General features: G+C 41.5%; 1 protein-coding gene across 9 annotated transcripts in view; it reads right to left on the bottom strand.

Moving 5' to 3' along the window:
• The window catches only part of LOC105225873 (serine-rich adhesin for platelets), a 96,825-nt gene that overhangs the window by 10,304 nt on the left and 70,303 nt on the right, over nucleotides 1–16,218 (bottom strand). For 6 of the 9 annotated variants that reach the window (XR_007421469.1, XM_049446967.1, XM_049446971.1 and 3 more), the window contains 9 exons: nucleotides 15,250–15,469; nucleotides 14,472–15,169; nucleotides 7,628–7,746; nucleotides 7,304–7,506; nucleotides 6,777–7,237; nucleotides 6,005–6,379; nucleotides 2,824–5,940; nucleotides 2,598–2,756; nucleotides 2,021–2,343 (listed from right to left, as the gene is read on the bottom strand). Coding sequence is in view for 6 of the 9 variants with exons in the window: in XM_049446967.1 (XP_049302924.1) it covers nucleotides 2,021–2,343; nucleotides 2,598–2,756; nucleotides 2,824–5,940; nucleotides 6,005–6,379; nucleotides 6,777–7,237; nucleotides 7,304–7,506; nucleotides 7,628–7,746; nucleotides 14,472–15,169; nucleotides 15,250–15,469 (5,675 nt within the window). In the remaining 3 variants the exon portion in view is untranslated. The remainder of the gene's footprint in view (nucleotides 1–2,020; nucleotides 2,344–2,597; nucleotides 2,757–2,823; nucleotides 5,941–6,004; nucleotides 6,380–6,776; nucleotides 7,238–7,303; nucleotides 7,507–7,627; nucleotides 7,747–14,471; nucleotides 15,170–15,249; nucleotides 15,470–16,218) is intronic. The other 3 variants (XR_007421471.1, XM_049446972.1, XR_007421470.1) reach the window with 2 other exon arrangements.

The raw sequence follows: 16,218 nt of genomic DNA, 5'->3' as shown, positions 1-16,218 counted from the left end.
TATTTTCGGTGAAAAATTAGGTTAGGTTAGGTTAGGCACTGACTTCTTCGTGTTCGATATCAGGGACCTTGAAAAGTTATAGTCCGATCACGACAATTTTTCCACAAGGGATATCTCAGCTCGAATACCGTATTTGTGTAAAGTTTTATTCCGCTATCATCATTGGTTCCTAATGTATATATTATACAGAGAAGGCATCAGATGGAATTCAAAATAGCGTTATATTGGAAGAAGGCGTGGTTGTGAACCGATTTCACCCATATTCCGTACATGTCATCAAGGTGTTAAGAAAATATTATATACCGAATTTCATTGAAATCGGTAGAGTAGTTCCTGAGATATGGGTTTTTGTTCATAAGAGGGCGATACCACGCCCATTTTCAATTTTTAAAAAAAACCCTGGGTGCAGCTTTCTTCTGCCATTTCTTCCGTAAAATTTAGGATTTCTGACATTTTTTGTTAGTCGGTTAACGCATTGATTTTCAACATAACCTTTGTATGGGAGGTGGGCGTGGATTTTATCCGATTTCTTCCATTTTTGAACTGTATATGGAAATGCCTAACTAAACGACTTTATAGAGTTTGGTTGACATAGCTATAGTAGTTTCTGAGATATGTACAAAAAACTTAGTAGGGGGCGGGGCCACGCCCACTTTTCCAAAAAAATTACGTCCAAATATGCCCCTCCCTAATGCGATCCTTTGTGCCAAATTTCTATATCTGACTCTTTTAGTTTTAGGACTTACAAACAACCGTTATGTGAACAAAACTATAATACTCTCCTGAGCAACTTTGTTGCGAGAGTATAAAGAAAAACGTTAACTTCGATTGTACCGAAGTCGATAGACGATTCAGCTTCGTTCGCAGCAACTCGGCCTAGCGTATGGAACGACTTGGCACATTTTAAGTCCTGGTCTTAAATTGAAAACGTACAAAATACAGATTGTGCAAGAACTGAAACCGCTCTGCCTTCGCTCTATGGGCCCTTGAAAAGTTCCAAGAAGATCCGACGTTTTCGAGCCAAATTTTGTTCAGCGATGAGGGCTATTTCTGGCTCATTGGGTATATAAATAAACAAATTGTCGCATTTGGGATGAAGAGCAACCTGAGGAGATTCAAGAGCTGGCATTTTTTTCATAAAAAACAACGGTTCGGTGTGATTTGTGGGTCGGTGGGATCGTCGGGCCATATTACGTAACCGTCAATGGCGACCGCTATCATGCCATTATAACCGACTATTTGTTGTCTGTAATTGCACGTTATGATCTCTCTGACATTTCAAAAATATGGCGCCACTTCTCACACATCGCATTAATCAATGGATTTTTTGAGAGAGCACTTCGGTGAGTAGATAGTTTCACGTTTTGTTCCGGTTGATTGGCCACCAAGATCGTGTGATATAGGATAGGGTAGTAAACCCTAAAATCTATGTGGAGAATCTTGCATCGATTCGTCTTGGAGCGAAACATGACGCGTGTCATTCGCCAGTTAATAGTGAAATGCTGGAACGACTCATCGAAAATTGAACTCAACGTATAGTCGATCTGAACCTTAGCTGCGTCCAACATTTCAAACAGGTAATCATCAAAAAATAAATGCCAAAGAATGTTCTTTCGAATGGTAATAAACATTCCCCATTAAATTTGAATTTTCCTGGGAAGCATCCATTGAAACTAGACTGTGACAACCATATATTATACACTAATAGATGTGAGAGTGACTGCGTAGCCGATACATTTGTAGAAAATATCTGAGTTTTTAAATATATTATCATTTTTCTATTTATACAAAATTATAAAACACAAGACATTTTTTAAATCATTAAATCATAGAAGAAATTATACTAAAAGTGTGAATGAATCCAGAGTATGTTTGTATGTGGGTATGTGAGTGTGAGGAACATTTGTAGCATAATTTCACGGTAACGGTAACGGTAGCGTTTACGTTAATACGTTTTAATTTACGAATACAAAATGACAGAACGGAGTGAGAAATAGAGAGAGTGGAGGGGGAGTCTTACTTGCCGCACACCTTGCAGGGAAAGTCGGTGTCCTTGGCGGTGCTGACGGCACCGGGCACGCCGTTTTGATTAGCGTCTTTGGGCAATGCACTGGAAGCACTCGCACCACCGACGCTCACTTGAGATTGTGTCTGTGACGCGTTGGTCTGCTGGACGACGCTTGTCGAACCGCCCGTTGTGGCACCGTTGTTCTGATTAGTAGTGTTGCTTGTAGCATTATTGTTGTGATTATTATTGTTATTGTTGTTATGATGGCTATTAGCATTTCTACCGTAAGTATGTATGCGAGTGTGACCATGCAGGGCAGCTTTTGAGGTAAAGCTCTATGGGTACAGCGGCAGATGGAAGGGAAAGTGAGATATAATATTAATTATCTATTAACTGTGTATTGATGATGCAAAATGAGGGTTGTTGCGTATAGAAATAGTTATTGTGTACTTAAATTTAGCTGCGAAAAAACATGGTTAATTGCCGAAAACATCAAGCGAAATGTTCGGCAGACAACCGTCACTTTGCCTTAGCGGTTATAGAATGACATTTCTGTTATGTAGTTATGTGGTCTCAGAGGTTTACTTACCGCAGAGCAATCCGGCACTTCGCAGACATACGGCTTCGGATCGTTCACCGGTGGTGGTGGTGGCGTTTCCGTTTTAAGATGTGATACCTTATAGTCAACACAAAGTTTCTTCCAGAAGTAATACATGTGCACACACTCGCCCGTTGTCTTTGAACCCAACTAAATAAAGATTGTAATGCAAGTCAATTAATAGTAGTAGTAATAGGCAGCATTTTCATGAACTTACCTCCAGTGAAATGCGTCCAAAATCTTTGCCATGCCGTTCCAGTCCTTTTAAGAACACCTCCAATTCGGTAGCGGACCATTTCATCTGGAATGCATTCGATGGTGTTTGGAGTAAAGTTAGTACTGCCGCGGCCATATTTCCTTGTGCTTTGAGCAATGTGTGCAGCGCTACTTCTTCGGTGTGACTGCCTAGCGGCACAGCCGATGATTTGCTCAGGTCAATGTAGCGCATCAAAATCTTCTCGTCTGTTTGTACGGTGGGGTCCCACAATTGCTCCGCACTCACAGGCTCCTCGACGTCGAAACAAGAGTTGGTTTTACACAATTCACCATCGGTTGCGGCATCGCTACCCGCACTGTGAATGCGTTCTCGGCAAGGCGGTACTTGTGCCTGATACGCCGAGCCCAGATTGACCTTTGATTCATCTGAAAAGTCCACTAAGCCCACCGGATCGTCGAAATCATCGTCAAAACTATCGAAACCAAGCAGACCCGTGTTGAGTTGCTTGCGCACACTGCAATACAGTCCGACACCTTTTCGATCGGGATTAAGTATAGGCGCCGGTGTATAATGCGTACGCGAGGGTTTGCGCAACTTAGATCGATACGGTGAGAGCGGATGATATTTGGCGAAACTTTGTGAATTGCTGGAGTCACTGGAATTGTGCGGCCGCAGCCGACGCTTCAGTATGGAATTTGTTTGATTGGAGAGGGGTTGCAGTGTGGAAAGCACTGTAGAAGCCGCTGGTGGTTGACATGAAGACGATGAGATGGGCAGATTGCAGGCACTCGACTGATTGCCGATTTGTTGCAAAGCAGACATTGAGTTGTTGGAATTACTGGAGTTGCTGGCGAAGTAGATATTGGTGTCGGTATTAATGGAGCTACCGGCGGACAGAAGACCCATATCGCTTTGTTGTCCGGTTATATGTATCTCCTGCTTGTCGGTCGAACCTGTAAAGACTAGCTGCTGGTGCAGTATGCCACCATCAAGCGTTGACACATGCTGAATCGGTGTGTTCACGTCAATGTATTGTTGCTGGTTTTGTACTTGCGGTAGGTTTTGTAGATTGTACTGTAGCGTGGAGGGTGTGTCATTGCCGTCTGCGACGGTTTGTTGCATTGCCATTGCTAATTGATTGCCAACGTAGTCACCGGTGGTAGATGTTTGTTGCTGCTGTTGTTGCTGCATTTGATGCTCCATTTGCTGGGCGTAAAGCAAATGCTGTGTGGAGGTGGAGTGCTGTATTTGCTGTGATTGTGATAGCGATTGTTGACTTTGTTGTTGTTGCTGCGCTTGGACCTGCTGCGTCGTTTGTATAATTTGTCCCCGTTGCTGACCGAAATCTCTTGGGGACGAGGATAAGAGCGGATCATCCGAATTAGGCATCATTTGTGATTGTAAGCCCAAACCCGGCAAATAATACAAGTCAATAATATTTTCATCCGATTGCTCCTCGCAATTCAGATTGATATTTTCGTCGGGTAACACATCGCGCAATACCTCTTTCACTTCTTCGGCCGTACCAATGCTGCCGGTGAAAAATGATTCTGGTAAAGGCGAAGTTGCATTTCGCGAATCATTCAGAAACTCCTGATCCTCATCCAAAAATGCCAGATTGCTTTCAGCAAAGTCCCGTAGATCACATTCCGTGTCATCCTCCTGTGTACCATTCAGTAAATCCTCCACCTTGATTGAACCATCGAAAGCGCTCTCCTCCAACACGGTCTTCAACTTCAATATCTTCTCGGTGTCGGTGAGCTCATGCTGATTGTCATTGCTTTTGAAGAAAGTCACTTCGGTTGCTGACTGCGTGAGGAAATCGGCACTGCATTTCTCGTTGAAGAAAGCGTTTGTCACTTCGGAATACTGGTGTCCATCATCGACGTAGGGCGATGATTGCGTCATATTTTCATGACTGGAGGGTGGTGTCGGATATGCGAGCGGCGAGTTTATAGGTGAGGATAACGAGCCCAGTTGATGCACGTTGGAACGCATGCTAGTCACAGCCTGTATCTGGGCACTATTCTGCATGATTAACTCCTTGGAATGAAATTGTTGGAAAGTGGGTAAAGTGGTGGGCATAGCATTGACACTACCGTCGGCTTCTAACTTCAAGTATTCGGCTTGAATGCAATTACCGCTATTGTCGGTGTGATCGCCTTCCGTGATCCCCACGCCAGTCACAGAGCCAAATTGTTCGGAATGTTCGCTTTTTAATTGTTGCGAGTCATCGTTGAGTAACTGCATTGAATCTACCGTCTGCAGCAACATATCCGTGTCAGCGACATTATAGACCTCCGCATCATCGAAAAATCCCGATGTGTCACTGCTATAAGTGACCGTATACACATCACCACCGATGCCACCGTCACCACTCTGCGATATGGTGAGTGATAGTGGCGTCGTGTCGGTCAGAGCTAAGCTGGCGGGAGTAGAGGATCGCAGGACGTTAGCACTCGACTTGGACATACGGGTTGGTAGAACCTGCACGTCGGACGGTATAATCACAGTGCGATTGTTGTTGGTGATTATTTGACGCGATCCGCCACTGCCGTTATTACTGCTACTGCTTCCCATATTTGTCATTTGGTTTGTACTGTTTAGTGGCTTCTTGGCAGTGACGGCGATGCGCGTGCCGCGCTTCAATAACTCAATAAGTGTCGAGTCTTTCGGATCGGTCGAAGTTCCCTTGGTAGTCGTTGTATTTGTCGTTGCTGCAGATTTCATCGTTGACGGATTCATCGTTGCATTATTCGCTTGGAGAGCCGCACTCAAGCCCATACCCAAACTATGGCCCAGATTACCAACTGTCTTCTGTTGCTTTGTGCTGAAAATTTCGATACCCTGCGACATGCCGATTTGCTGCAAGCCCAATGTACCACCACTGAAGTTTTTGATTGTAGTTGCGGCAGGTAGCATAGTCGTTGTGGTGGCGGTGGGCGAATTCTGACTAGACGTATTGTGGTTACTACTGTTGGCACCGTTACCGCCGCCGATGTTGCCATTGTGGTTGTGTGATTTGGGACTAAGGAAACTTTCTAGATCGCTAATCGATCGTCGGATTGTGGAAGTGCTGGATACGCTACTGGGTGGTGCAGGAACTACGAAGGCACCCTGTCATACGCAAAAACATAAACGTAATTGTTGGAAAAGCGAAAATCAACACTTTTCTACTCACCTTGTTCATATCTTTGCGTTTACTGATGATTTTCTCTTCGATCAGCGCACGCACGCCAATACTGGCTGTCTGCAGCGGTGGACCGCTGGGCTCTTTCTTTTCTGTCTTTTTGGTCTCGGGGTCTTTTTTGAAATAGCCGCCATGAAGCCGCATATGTCCGTTGAGTGCTGGTATATTCTTGAACTTGCGATGACACAAATTGCATTCAACTTGCTTCTGATCCATCTTGACAATATTCAAGAGATGCGGATTAATGGCGGCCACAAATTGTTGATTCACCTCCTCTTCTTTGGCTTCGATGGGCGATGTTGCTGTGCTGGATGTCGCATCGGAATTGGACTCATCGACTGCGATGGATACATTTTGCGTGTTTAACTGAAAATGTATGGGAATTGAAATGAAGAAATAATTAATCTCTTTTAAGGGATTTTGGCCTTATAAAAACAGAGCTCATAATATAAAAAGTGTGTGGTTTTGTTTAAATTACGAAGTGGTCATACAAGTCATACAAGCTTATATAATTATTGCTCGGTGGACTGAAATCTACAGCTACCTCAAATAATGCGAGGCTCAAAGAACTATTTCTATTTTTTCCGAAAGTCGGTTGATGAGATTTGAAAATATTAAAAGAATACTAGGTGGGCCGTGACTAAAATAGGCAACTCTGAATTCAAAACTACACAGACGATATAATTGCTTTTAGAAATTAATCGTTTCAACTTATCCTTCTCATGCTGGCAATTGTATCGTGCTTTCAACTGTTGAAACTTACTAGTTGCATATTCCATGTACGCGGTCGACCCGATGAACCGCTCACGGCATGATGTGTTCCCGACGCACCAAGTGTAGACGAAGATGGATTTGTGTCTACTTTGTAAGAATTAACGCTGGTGGGTGAGGAGACTGTCACCTGTGCGCTCGTTTGCTTCGTCTGTTGCATAATCTTACTGATCAAATCCAATTGTTCGCGAGTCAAACCCTCACCGGTGTCCACGATACTCGTCTCGGCGAGCGCAATTGTAGGAGACGACGCGGGCAACGAAACACCACTCACTGATGACGCAGACGACGTTGACGTGGGCGAAAGCAGAGTGACACCGGTCTTAATGGGCAAATTGATGGCTTTTATTTGCTCTTCGGTTAGCGCAACTCCGGTGGCCGCATCAACAATACTGCCACCTGTAGAGATGTAAGTGCGTATGCATGTGGCACCGTCCGGTGAACTGGCATCCCCTACAAAAACATGAAAAGCCACATAAGGCGCTCGATCATTTATGTTCGGTGCGTTGTTCTACTTACCGCTTGCTGTGGCCGGTGAAAGACTAAGTCCGTTTGGTGTGCTGGAGGTTGGCGAGAGAGTTTGATTTTGTGGTGTTATTATGCCCGAATGATGGTTCTCGGTGTGACGGCGCAGGGAACGTGCATCGCAGTATGATTTGCCGCAGCCCTCAGCTTTGCATTCGTAGGGTTTTTTGTTGCGATGCGTCATCATGTGGCCATTTCTGTATGAGCGAAACGGAAGGAACGACAGAATGCGGATGCGAAAAATGTGTGTGTTATTATTTTGTTGAAAAATGCATCGATCAAAGTGTTTGCAAATACAAATAACTGTAATTAACTTACAAGTGATCTTGTCGCTTAAACGCCTTCGAACACATCGCACACACGTATTTCCGCTCGTCGCTATGCGTCAGTTTGTGCTTCGCCAATGCTGACGCATTTCCAAAGATTTTACTACAGATCTACAAATATCAAAGCACAAAAACAACAACAAGACGAGCTGTTGTATAATTATACAAAAATAAAAAAATATATATATTTTGCTTGCGTTATAGACAGATACACAGACGAACGCACAAGTCGGCAGAACTAGGAAATTGGAAATTGAAAAACAATTTGGAAAACACCATAAACGTGCTGCAAAAACAAAAATAATAACAAAGGCGAAAAATAAAAAACGAACCAAAAAATGACAAGCAGCGAAAAATATATGAGCACCATTAAGATCACGCCGAACTCGCGTGCTTCTACCGCACATTGGTGCCCAAGCGAGTCTGCGGAAGTGTGCGCCGGGAGTCGGCAGTCAGCAGTCAGCACCCACCCAATAAACCAAAACATTCCAATTAGTGCAAAGACAATTAGAGATAATGAAGAAAATTATCTTGGGAAATTGTTTTAATTGTTAAGCCAAATTCCTCCTAATGGATGGGCGTTTGGGGGTCTGATATGTAAATATAGTGTGCTTACCATGCACAGCACATACATACACACTTCACTCGCACATGTACTTGTTCTAATTATTGTATGAGAAATCCCATTAGAGTACTTTGTTTATTTACTTGTGTAATCTGGCGTATTTAGCAAATATGAGCGAGTTTATTTGTGTGAGTTCATGTAAATATGTAAGCACAATATGGATATCAATCAGCGAGTTTGGACTCAAACTAAATTGCAGGCATCAATATCTTTGCTTCAAAAATATACTTCGCCTTTATATGTAAATAAATATTTGGTATTGCTATGTAGTAAAGATTTGAGCTTCACAGCCTTAGAAGAACCCTCGGGAAAATCTGCATATTTCACCGTTGCACACTTCATAAAATCAGCAAAATACTAATTTTTAGTTTAGGTTATAATTTCCGAAGTACCTCAATTAAGCCCTTAGTCACTTGTTATAACAAAAAAAATAACATTAGTTGGATCGAGTTTCAAACCAGCACCACCCGTTTCGGCAAAGAGAGTCAGTTTGCTCACACCTTACATACGTTCTTAACTCCGATAATTTTGGTATCATCGATTAATCGATATATCAATAATTTTTTCTGCCGTCTAAAATATACTTTTGTAACGGTAAGTAGCAGCTGTTCTGGCTTTACAGTTCCGAGCTAGTAATGCTAACAAAAGCAACATTAGACCAATCCTATAACAACACAGATTATAGGTTAGGTTATTATGTTAGGCCAATAAGCCACGCATAGACCAGTTTTGGTCCTTTGCAATACCAGATGGAGTTCAGTTACTAGGTCACGTGCAGAAGACATGCTCCATTGTTACCCTGGTGCCCTCCTTTGCATTCCTGCAGTGTTCTCGATCTGAGCACATATTATAAATTTAAATATTATTTTCCAAGAAAAATAATAGTTCCATAATTCAAATATCTACATACCGTATGTGATGAATTTTGTTAGCGTAAATTATTTATTTTATCAGGTGGGTATACGGTTTCTGCGCCTGACCTATTTTCCTCAAGTTATAAGTTTATGGGATTATTAGCAAAAATTGGACTAAACTGTCAGACATGTTCATGAACAGTGGGACTCAATAGCTTTCATTTAAAATGATATTTTCTACTTTGAATCTGTGCCAAAATGTCTTCAAATGGATTTTTTTTTGACAGTTATAAGGTGAGCAATATGTAATCAAACCCATACAACATTTAATTTTTTTTAGCAATAGCCGAAGTTTGGAAGCAAAAGAAAGGCTTGGCTCAAATATCGGAGTTTGGAAGAAGTAAAAGAAGTTGTACCTGCAGTATGGCATATTAGTGAAAACACGATAAGTGAAAAATCTGGCAGAAACCACACCATCGTTCTACGTAGGTTGCTTTTCATATTTTGGGATTGCCAACCTTAGTGCTGCAGCTCACAACATAGTTGAAAAGTTTGACTTTTTTGATTTGTATTAAAATGCGAACATATTCAAGCCACATTCACGCCTACTTAATTTGGTGAAAAACATTTGGTCAATAATGGTTCATATGTTTCTTAAGACACAAATGATCTAAATTTTCTGCTATTTTTCAACTTCAACATTCCTTTGGTTTGCCTTTAGAGAATAGTTTTCGGGTATTAAATATCATATATTGATAAAACTAGGTAAGAAAGTCAACCATAGCCTCCATTTCCATATATTCTCCTTGTTTGTGAGAGTAGCAATTAACCGTCTGAAGAACAACAAAGCGGCCAATCTATTCAAATACGTCGTCGAAGAACTAATAAGGAGCATGCGTCAGCTTCTTTATAGAATATGGGCGGACGAAAGCATGCCCAGCGATTAGAATTTAAGTATGCTCTGGCCAATTCACAAAAAGGGAGACCACAATCTGCGACAACTCCCTTAACATCGCATATAAGGTTCTATCTAGAGTATTGTGTGAGAGATTAAAGACGGTGGGCAACAACTGACCTAACCTGTGGAAAAGAGACGTGAAAAGAGGATAGACACACACCACCTCTTTGTCGATTTCAAAGCTGCTTTTGAAAGCACTAAAAGGAGCTGCCTTTATGTTGCTATGTCTGACTTTGGTACCCCCCAAAACTAATACAGCTGTGTAAACCGTCGTTGTGTAATTCCAAAAGCTCCGTCAGGATCAGGAAGGACCTCTTCGAGATGTTCGATACCAAACGAGGTTTCTTCAATCTACTCCTGTTTCTGGAGAAAACAATTCGAGCTGCAGGGCTGTATAGAGAAAGTGCAATCTACTTCTATAGGAGTATACAGCTGCTGGTGTTGGCCTCAACAATCGCGCCGTTAGTTCTGTTATCTCCAGACTGGATAAAGAAGCGAAGCAAATTGATCTGGTAGTGAAAGAGGGAAAGATGAACCATCTCCTGTCAACAGTTGTCGCACTCATGATTTGGTTCCTGCGTCACTGTTGATTCATAACTTCGAAGTCGTAGATAATTTCGTATATCTTGGAACCAGCATTAGCCCCGTAAGCCCCGAAATCCGGCTAATGGACAACACAGAATAACTCTTGCCAACATGTGCTACTTCGGACTGAGTAGGTAAGAAGTAAAGCCCTCTTTCGACGAAGAAAGACTAAACTCTATAATTAACTCATTATCCCCGTCCTGCTATATGGTGCAAAGGAAGACGATGACAACAGCTGATGAAAAGGCGTTATGAGTTTGCGAGGAAAAGGTTCTGCTGAAGATTTATGCTCCGAACGGCGAATAGAACGATAAGCTGTACGAGTTATACGATGACAATAACATAGTTCAATGAATTAAGAGACAGCGGTTACGCTGGCCAGCTCTTGTCGTCTGAGAGTATTCGACACAGTGGCCATCGTGAGAAGCAGAAGAAAAGAAAGACCTCCATGCGGTTAAAAATACCAAGTGAAGAAAGACCCGACTACACTTGGAATCTCAGATTGGCGCTAAGCAGCGAAAATGAAGAACGACTAGCGCGCTATTGTAAACTCGACTAAAACCGCGTTAGGCGTGTCTACGCCAATAAAGAAGAAGCAGATTTTCAAATAAACTCTATTTTCTCTAACTGTTTTTAATAATTTATTCCGCATTTAAGTGGACCCCTAATTATCACAAAATGCTAAAGATTTATAAATAAAATAGCTATTTTTAGCAGTAGAATACTTTTGCATCAAGGCTTTAAATAAACAAGCTTAAGCATTAAAACTTTGGCCCATAACTCAAAGGTCAACAAAGTGGTGCTTCCCTAGTGTGAAATCATACAAGCATACATACTTACATAAACACATGGGAGCATACATTTTATTCTAAATAAATATTTTAATTGACAAGTAAATGCAACAAAATAAATTTAACAACTCTCGACTAATGGACAGGCACTTAAGTAGATTTCGTTTATATTTATGAAAGTGTCTATCTAAATAGTCATAAGTTTGAGCAGCAAGCTAGTCATTACGTAGTAGTTTCTCTCGAAAACAATGGCTACAATGTATAACGTAAAATGCAAAAACAAAAAAAAGAAAAAATAAAAACAAAATTAAATAAAATTAAAGCAACGAATTAGTCATTTTAAAATATTCCATATGCGCACGGCGAATTAAATAACCTTTAGACAAAAGTCATACAATTTGAATTTAGGCAGTTATATATGCCCTGAAGTGACCCTTATGTTTATGTTTTATTATAATTTTTTTCTGTTTTGAGTCACTCGTTTTATAAATTAGTTGATCACAAAGTTTAGGACGGAAATTCGTAAACAATACGTCAACCTATGTCGTCAATGAGAGCGAACCTTCGAACCTTAATGCAATGTAACATGACATTGCTTCAAAATGGGTTTTATTTAAAAAGTCAGTGACCGAATTGGATAGTACTTTATCATTAAAAGACTTCATGCGTCAAGTTTAAGGCTCAATAAATGTGTGAAAAAAACACCGAAGAAGAAACTACAATAAAAAAGCAAATAAATGATAAATTAGAAAATATCCCAACGAATTTCCGGACGGGTATTCAAAGTCAGCATTTAGAAGTGCACCTTTTCCGCTTGGGTGCTTGCGACTTTTATCTTTCCGAATGCGTCTGCCATGCATACCTACATCTGCACCATAAATGTGTGGATGCGATGGAAAATTCTGGTAAAATGTTTATTTGTCTATATAATTTACTAATGCATGTATGTTCAGTAGTAAAATTACTAAATGAGCCGTGAATCTCCGCGTGAAATGTGAAAAGTGAATATTTGGTGATGCGCGATAAGTTTACTACATATTTATTAGTGCAAAAACGAGAGAACTCAAAAATGCAATGATTTGCTTGCGACGCCTAAGTATTACTTATTGAACAAATAAACTCATGACGCATTTCAACTTTAAAATTTTAGCTTTTAAAATAACAGCATTGTTAGTGTAATGAGTCATCTTTTCTCGCAAATTGAATGCAAGAACCCCAAATATTGCAAAAATGAACTAACCTCCTTCTACTCTATTTCCGAAGATATTTTCAGGGATTTCTGATACACAAAAGTACATTTGTTAAGCTAAGTATAATACACATCCAACTAACAATGGTCATTCATCTATAAACCCCGTCTAGTAACAAAGGGCGATACATTTCGAGGTTCCCTACTTTCTTAAAGAAAAAACACAGACACTTTAAATTTAATGGGGAATGTTTATTTTCATTGGAAAGAACATTCTTTGGCTTTTATTTTTTGAAGATTATCTCTTTCAATTGTTGGCCGCGGCCACATCTCAGATGATCGAATATCATGGCGCGATAACGGTCGCTATTGTAAATTATGTCCTCAATTTTTAAGAAATATGGAACGCTGATTCCACCGGCTGCTCTAGTCGATACGGGAGCTCTTAAATCTCTACAGGTTGCTCTTCGCCCCAAAAGCGCCAATTTTGCTTGTTTACATATCCATTAAGTCAGAAATGGGCGTAATCGCTGCAAAAAATTTGGCTCGAAAACGTCGGGACTTTTCTGGTAACTTTTCAAGAGCCCATAGAGCGAAGCGATGTTGCTTAGGAAGGTCGAACGTCTTCAGTTCTTGCAAAAGCTGTATTTTTTACGCTTTCAATTTACGACAGTCCGAGTTGCTGCGAACGGCGCCGAATCGACTCTCCACGGTCTTCGTGTACACTCTCAGTTACGGCTGCTATATTATCTTCACTGCATGCTCACGTGGTCTATTCAGTGGAATATTATCCAATAATGAATGAAAATATGGTCTCAAGATGGGTGATGGTGTTGCGAATAGTACACTCCGATTATGTTGACCATAAATTGAGCGAAGCTCGCGAAACACAATCTTTACAGAACGTGATGATACGGCAAACAATACTGAACCAAAATAACATGAAGGCTATTGAAAAAACTAGCTCTTTTTAGATCACCCTTTATATAAAAATAAAACCCTTCAAATCTCCTCTGTCGTATTTCTTAATTTTAATTAAGAAATTTAAATGCGCTTAAACAGATTCTACATCTACTCATTCACAGTGGATAACGCTTTGGTAGTCTAAGAACCCTTCGTAGAGAAGATAATGGCTCCAGTTGCATGGCAAAAGCAAGCAAATCTCTCATAACAACATTGTAGTAGACGAAAAGGTTATAATCATGCCAATTCAGACTGCTTCAATCACATCCAAAGTAAGTGCTGGGAGGAACGAGTACATAAATTATGCCTCAGCCCTACTAAGACTCCTTAGGATATTATTGTTGTAGCGGCAGAAAACGTTTTGAAGTAATTTGGAAAAATGTTGCCGACTTGGTAGGATAAACTCCGAGTTCGCTCTGATTACGTACCACCGACTGTCGGGCATGTCACACAACACTGAACAGGATCTAATCGCCAACAGCAGTTGCTTTATTCTCCTTTATTAAACCGCAGGAGCAATTTAATTCCACATTTTTTACTATTATGCCATAAAATAAATTAAAGTGCTTCTTTCTTGCGTGCCTCTAAATGTATGTGGCGCTCACATATAACACCGCTGCTTCATCACATTACAACAAAAATTTGGTTTGTTGCAATCAATTCGAAATTACCAACTCGCCGCAACAATACACACCAAATTGCTACTCAACGAAATTGCGGCACCCGCCGCCCCCCCAATTTAGAGCAAACTATATCGAGACAAATGAATCAAACACGCATTGTGACAACCCGTATCGACATAATACATTTGAACTTGGCACCATCTATCTACCCCCACCATTCTGTCACGCAATCAGTCACTTCAACTTACCTGGCACTGTTGTGGTCCGTGACGCGTTGGAGAAGATAATTTGGTGCGATTCTTCTTGAGCGTCGTGCCCGTCGCACCGGCCGCCGTGGCACCTTTGCTGCTGCCGCCGCTCTTCAGCACGCCGCCACCACTGTTGTTGCTGTTGACACTGACTATGCTGTCGTTGCTGCTGCTCGACGAACTGAAATTACTGTTGCTGCTGCAGTTGCTGTTGCTGTTCGTGTTGCTATGATTCAGTAGCGACGATGAGCTGCTCGTGCTGCTGTTGCTCATTATCTGTGCCAGCGAGGTGACGTTGTTGGTGTTGCTGCAACTGCTGCTACGTATCAGGCAATTCTTGACGTAGCTGCTGGTCGTCTTGTTGGTGGTGTTCGTGGCTGTGGACACCGTTTGTACGGATGACTTGGTCGTCGTGTGCGCCGTTGTTGTTGCTGTATTGGCAGATGTTGCGGTGCTTGTTGTTGTTGCTGTTGCCACGCTGCTTTGATTGCGACGACTGATTGTGACTTTGTTCGCCGGTGCGGAGGTGGTAGTGGAGGTGCTGCTGTTGCTCGGCGCACTGCTCGTGGCGTTTGTTGGGGATTTTGTGGTTTTGTTGTTGTTGCAGCAACTGCTATTACTGCTAATCGGATTAGTATTATGATTTGTTATTGTTGTTGGCGATGTTGACACCAGCGCACTGCTGTGATTCTTGAATGCTACAAATTGTTGACGACGAAATCATGAAATGTTAAACACGGCGGGAGGGGATGGAGTTCACATTTTGTAGCATACTTACAGGATGTCTGCAGTGAACCGAACACGTCGGCCAACATCTCCGGGTCGGGATAGCCGATGGTCAAGGCATTTTCCAAAGACGTTTGAGCTGGCGACTGATTGGAATCGGACGAGTCTCTCAATTGTAGCGTAACGGAACCTTCGGTGCCGACAGAGGCGCTGCACATCAAAACACGCGGCGACGACAAGCTCGTTAATGGCAAATGAATACTCTTCTGTACCTGCAATGGTCGAACAACACACAAAGAAGGCAATACATGCAGCATAAGTATTGAATTCAAAAATAACATTTCGAAACTTAAAATTACAATGTATTAATTTTGCGAAATTCGCATTAAGAAACAAGTTAAGTGAATAAGATAATTCTATTTTACTTGCAGAATTTCGTCGCCGCCTGCGCTAGTCACTTAAAATGAATTATTTAATATTAGCCCTCCCCCCGCTAGCTGCCTTTGCGTCGGCAAGGCCTTTCACATATCCTACGACCGGCGCACGATCGGCCGTCGCCCATTTTCACAGCGACTGCCAACTGCTAATGCGCTGACTAAAGGCTAATTAATTAAATGTGAATGCATTCACTCTTGAAGTCCAACGAAAGCCTGCGTTGTCGCGCCATGGGCACTACAACTTGGCTGTGGACAATATTTAATGTTTTTGGGCCATAGTAATGACGGAAGTAAGAAATATTATTTTGAGGGAGCAAAGTGCACATTTGTCCTACCGCAAAATGGCATGCGAATGTGGAGAGGCTGCGAAGACAACAACAAAATGGCAAAATGCAAACGAATTGCGGACAGCTAATAAATGAATAGTATATTTTCGAGATTTTGACGCTAATTTAAGTACCGTCTAACGGCAATGACAACTCATTTATTTGTTTAAAAGGTTCACTCATAATAAAGAATTGAAATATCAGCTGTGCATCAGTAAATATGAATCGGTTAGCTTTTTAGAATATTTGATGAATCTC

Source organism: Bactrocera dorsalis, chromosome 2 (assembly GCF_023373825.1).
Source record: "Bactrocera dorsalis isolate Fly_Bdor chromosome 2, ASM2337382v1, whole genome shotgun sequence".
Classification (NCBI taxonomy): domain Eukaryota; kingdom Metazoa; phylum Arthropoda; class Insecta; order Diptera; family Tephritidae; genus Bactrocera; species Bactrocera dorsalis.
The sequence above is the reverse complement of the archived record's forward strand: the minus strand, read 5'-3'. Positions and strand labels throughout refer to the sequence as shown.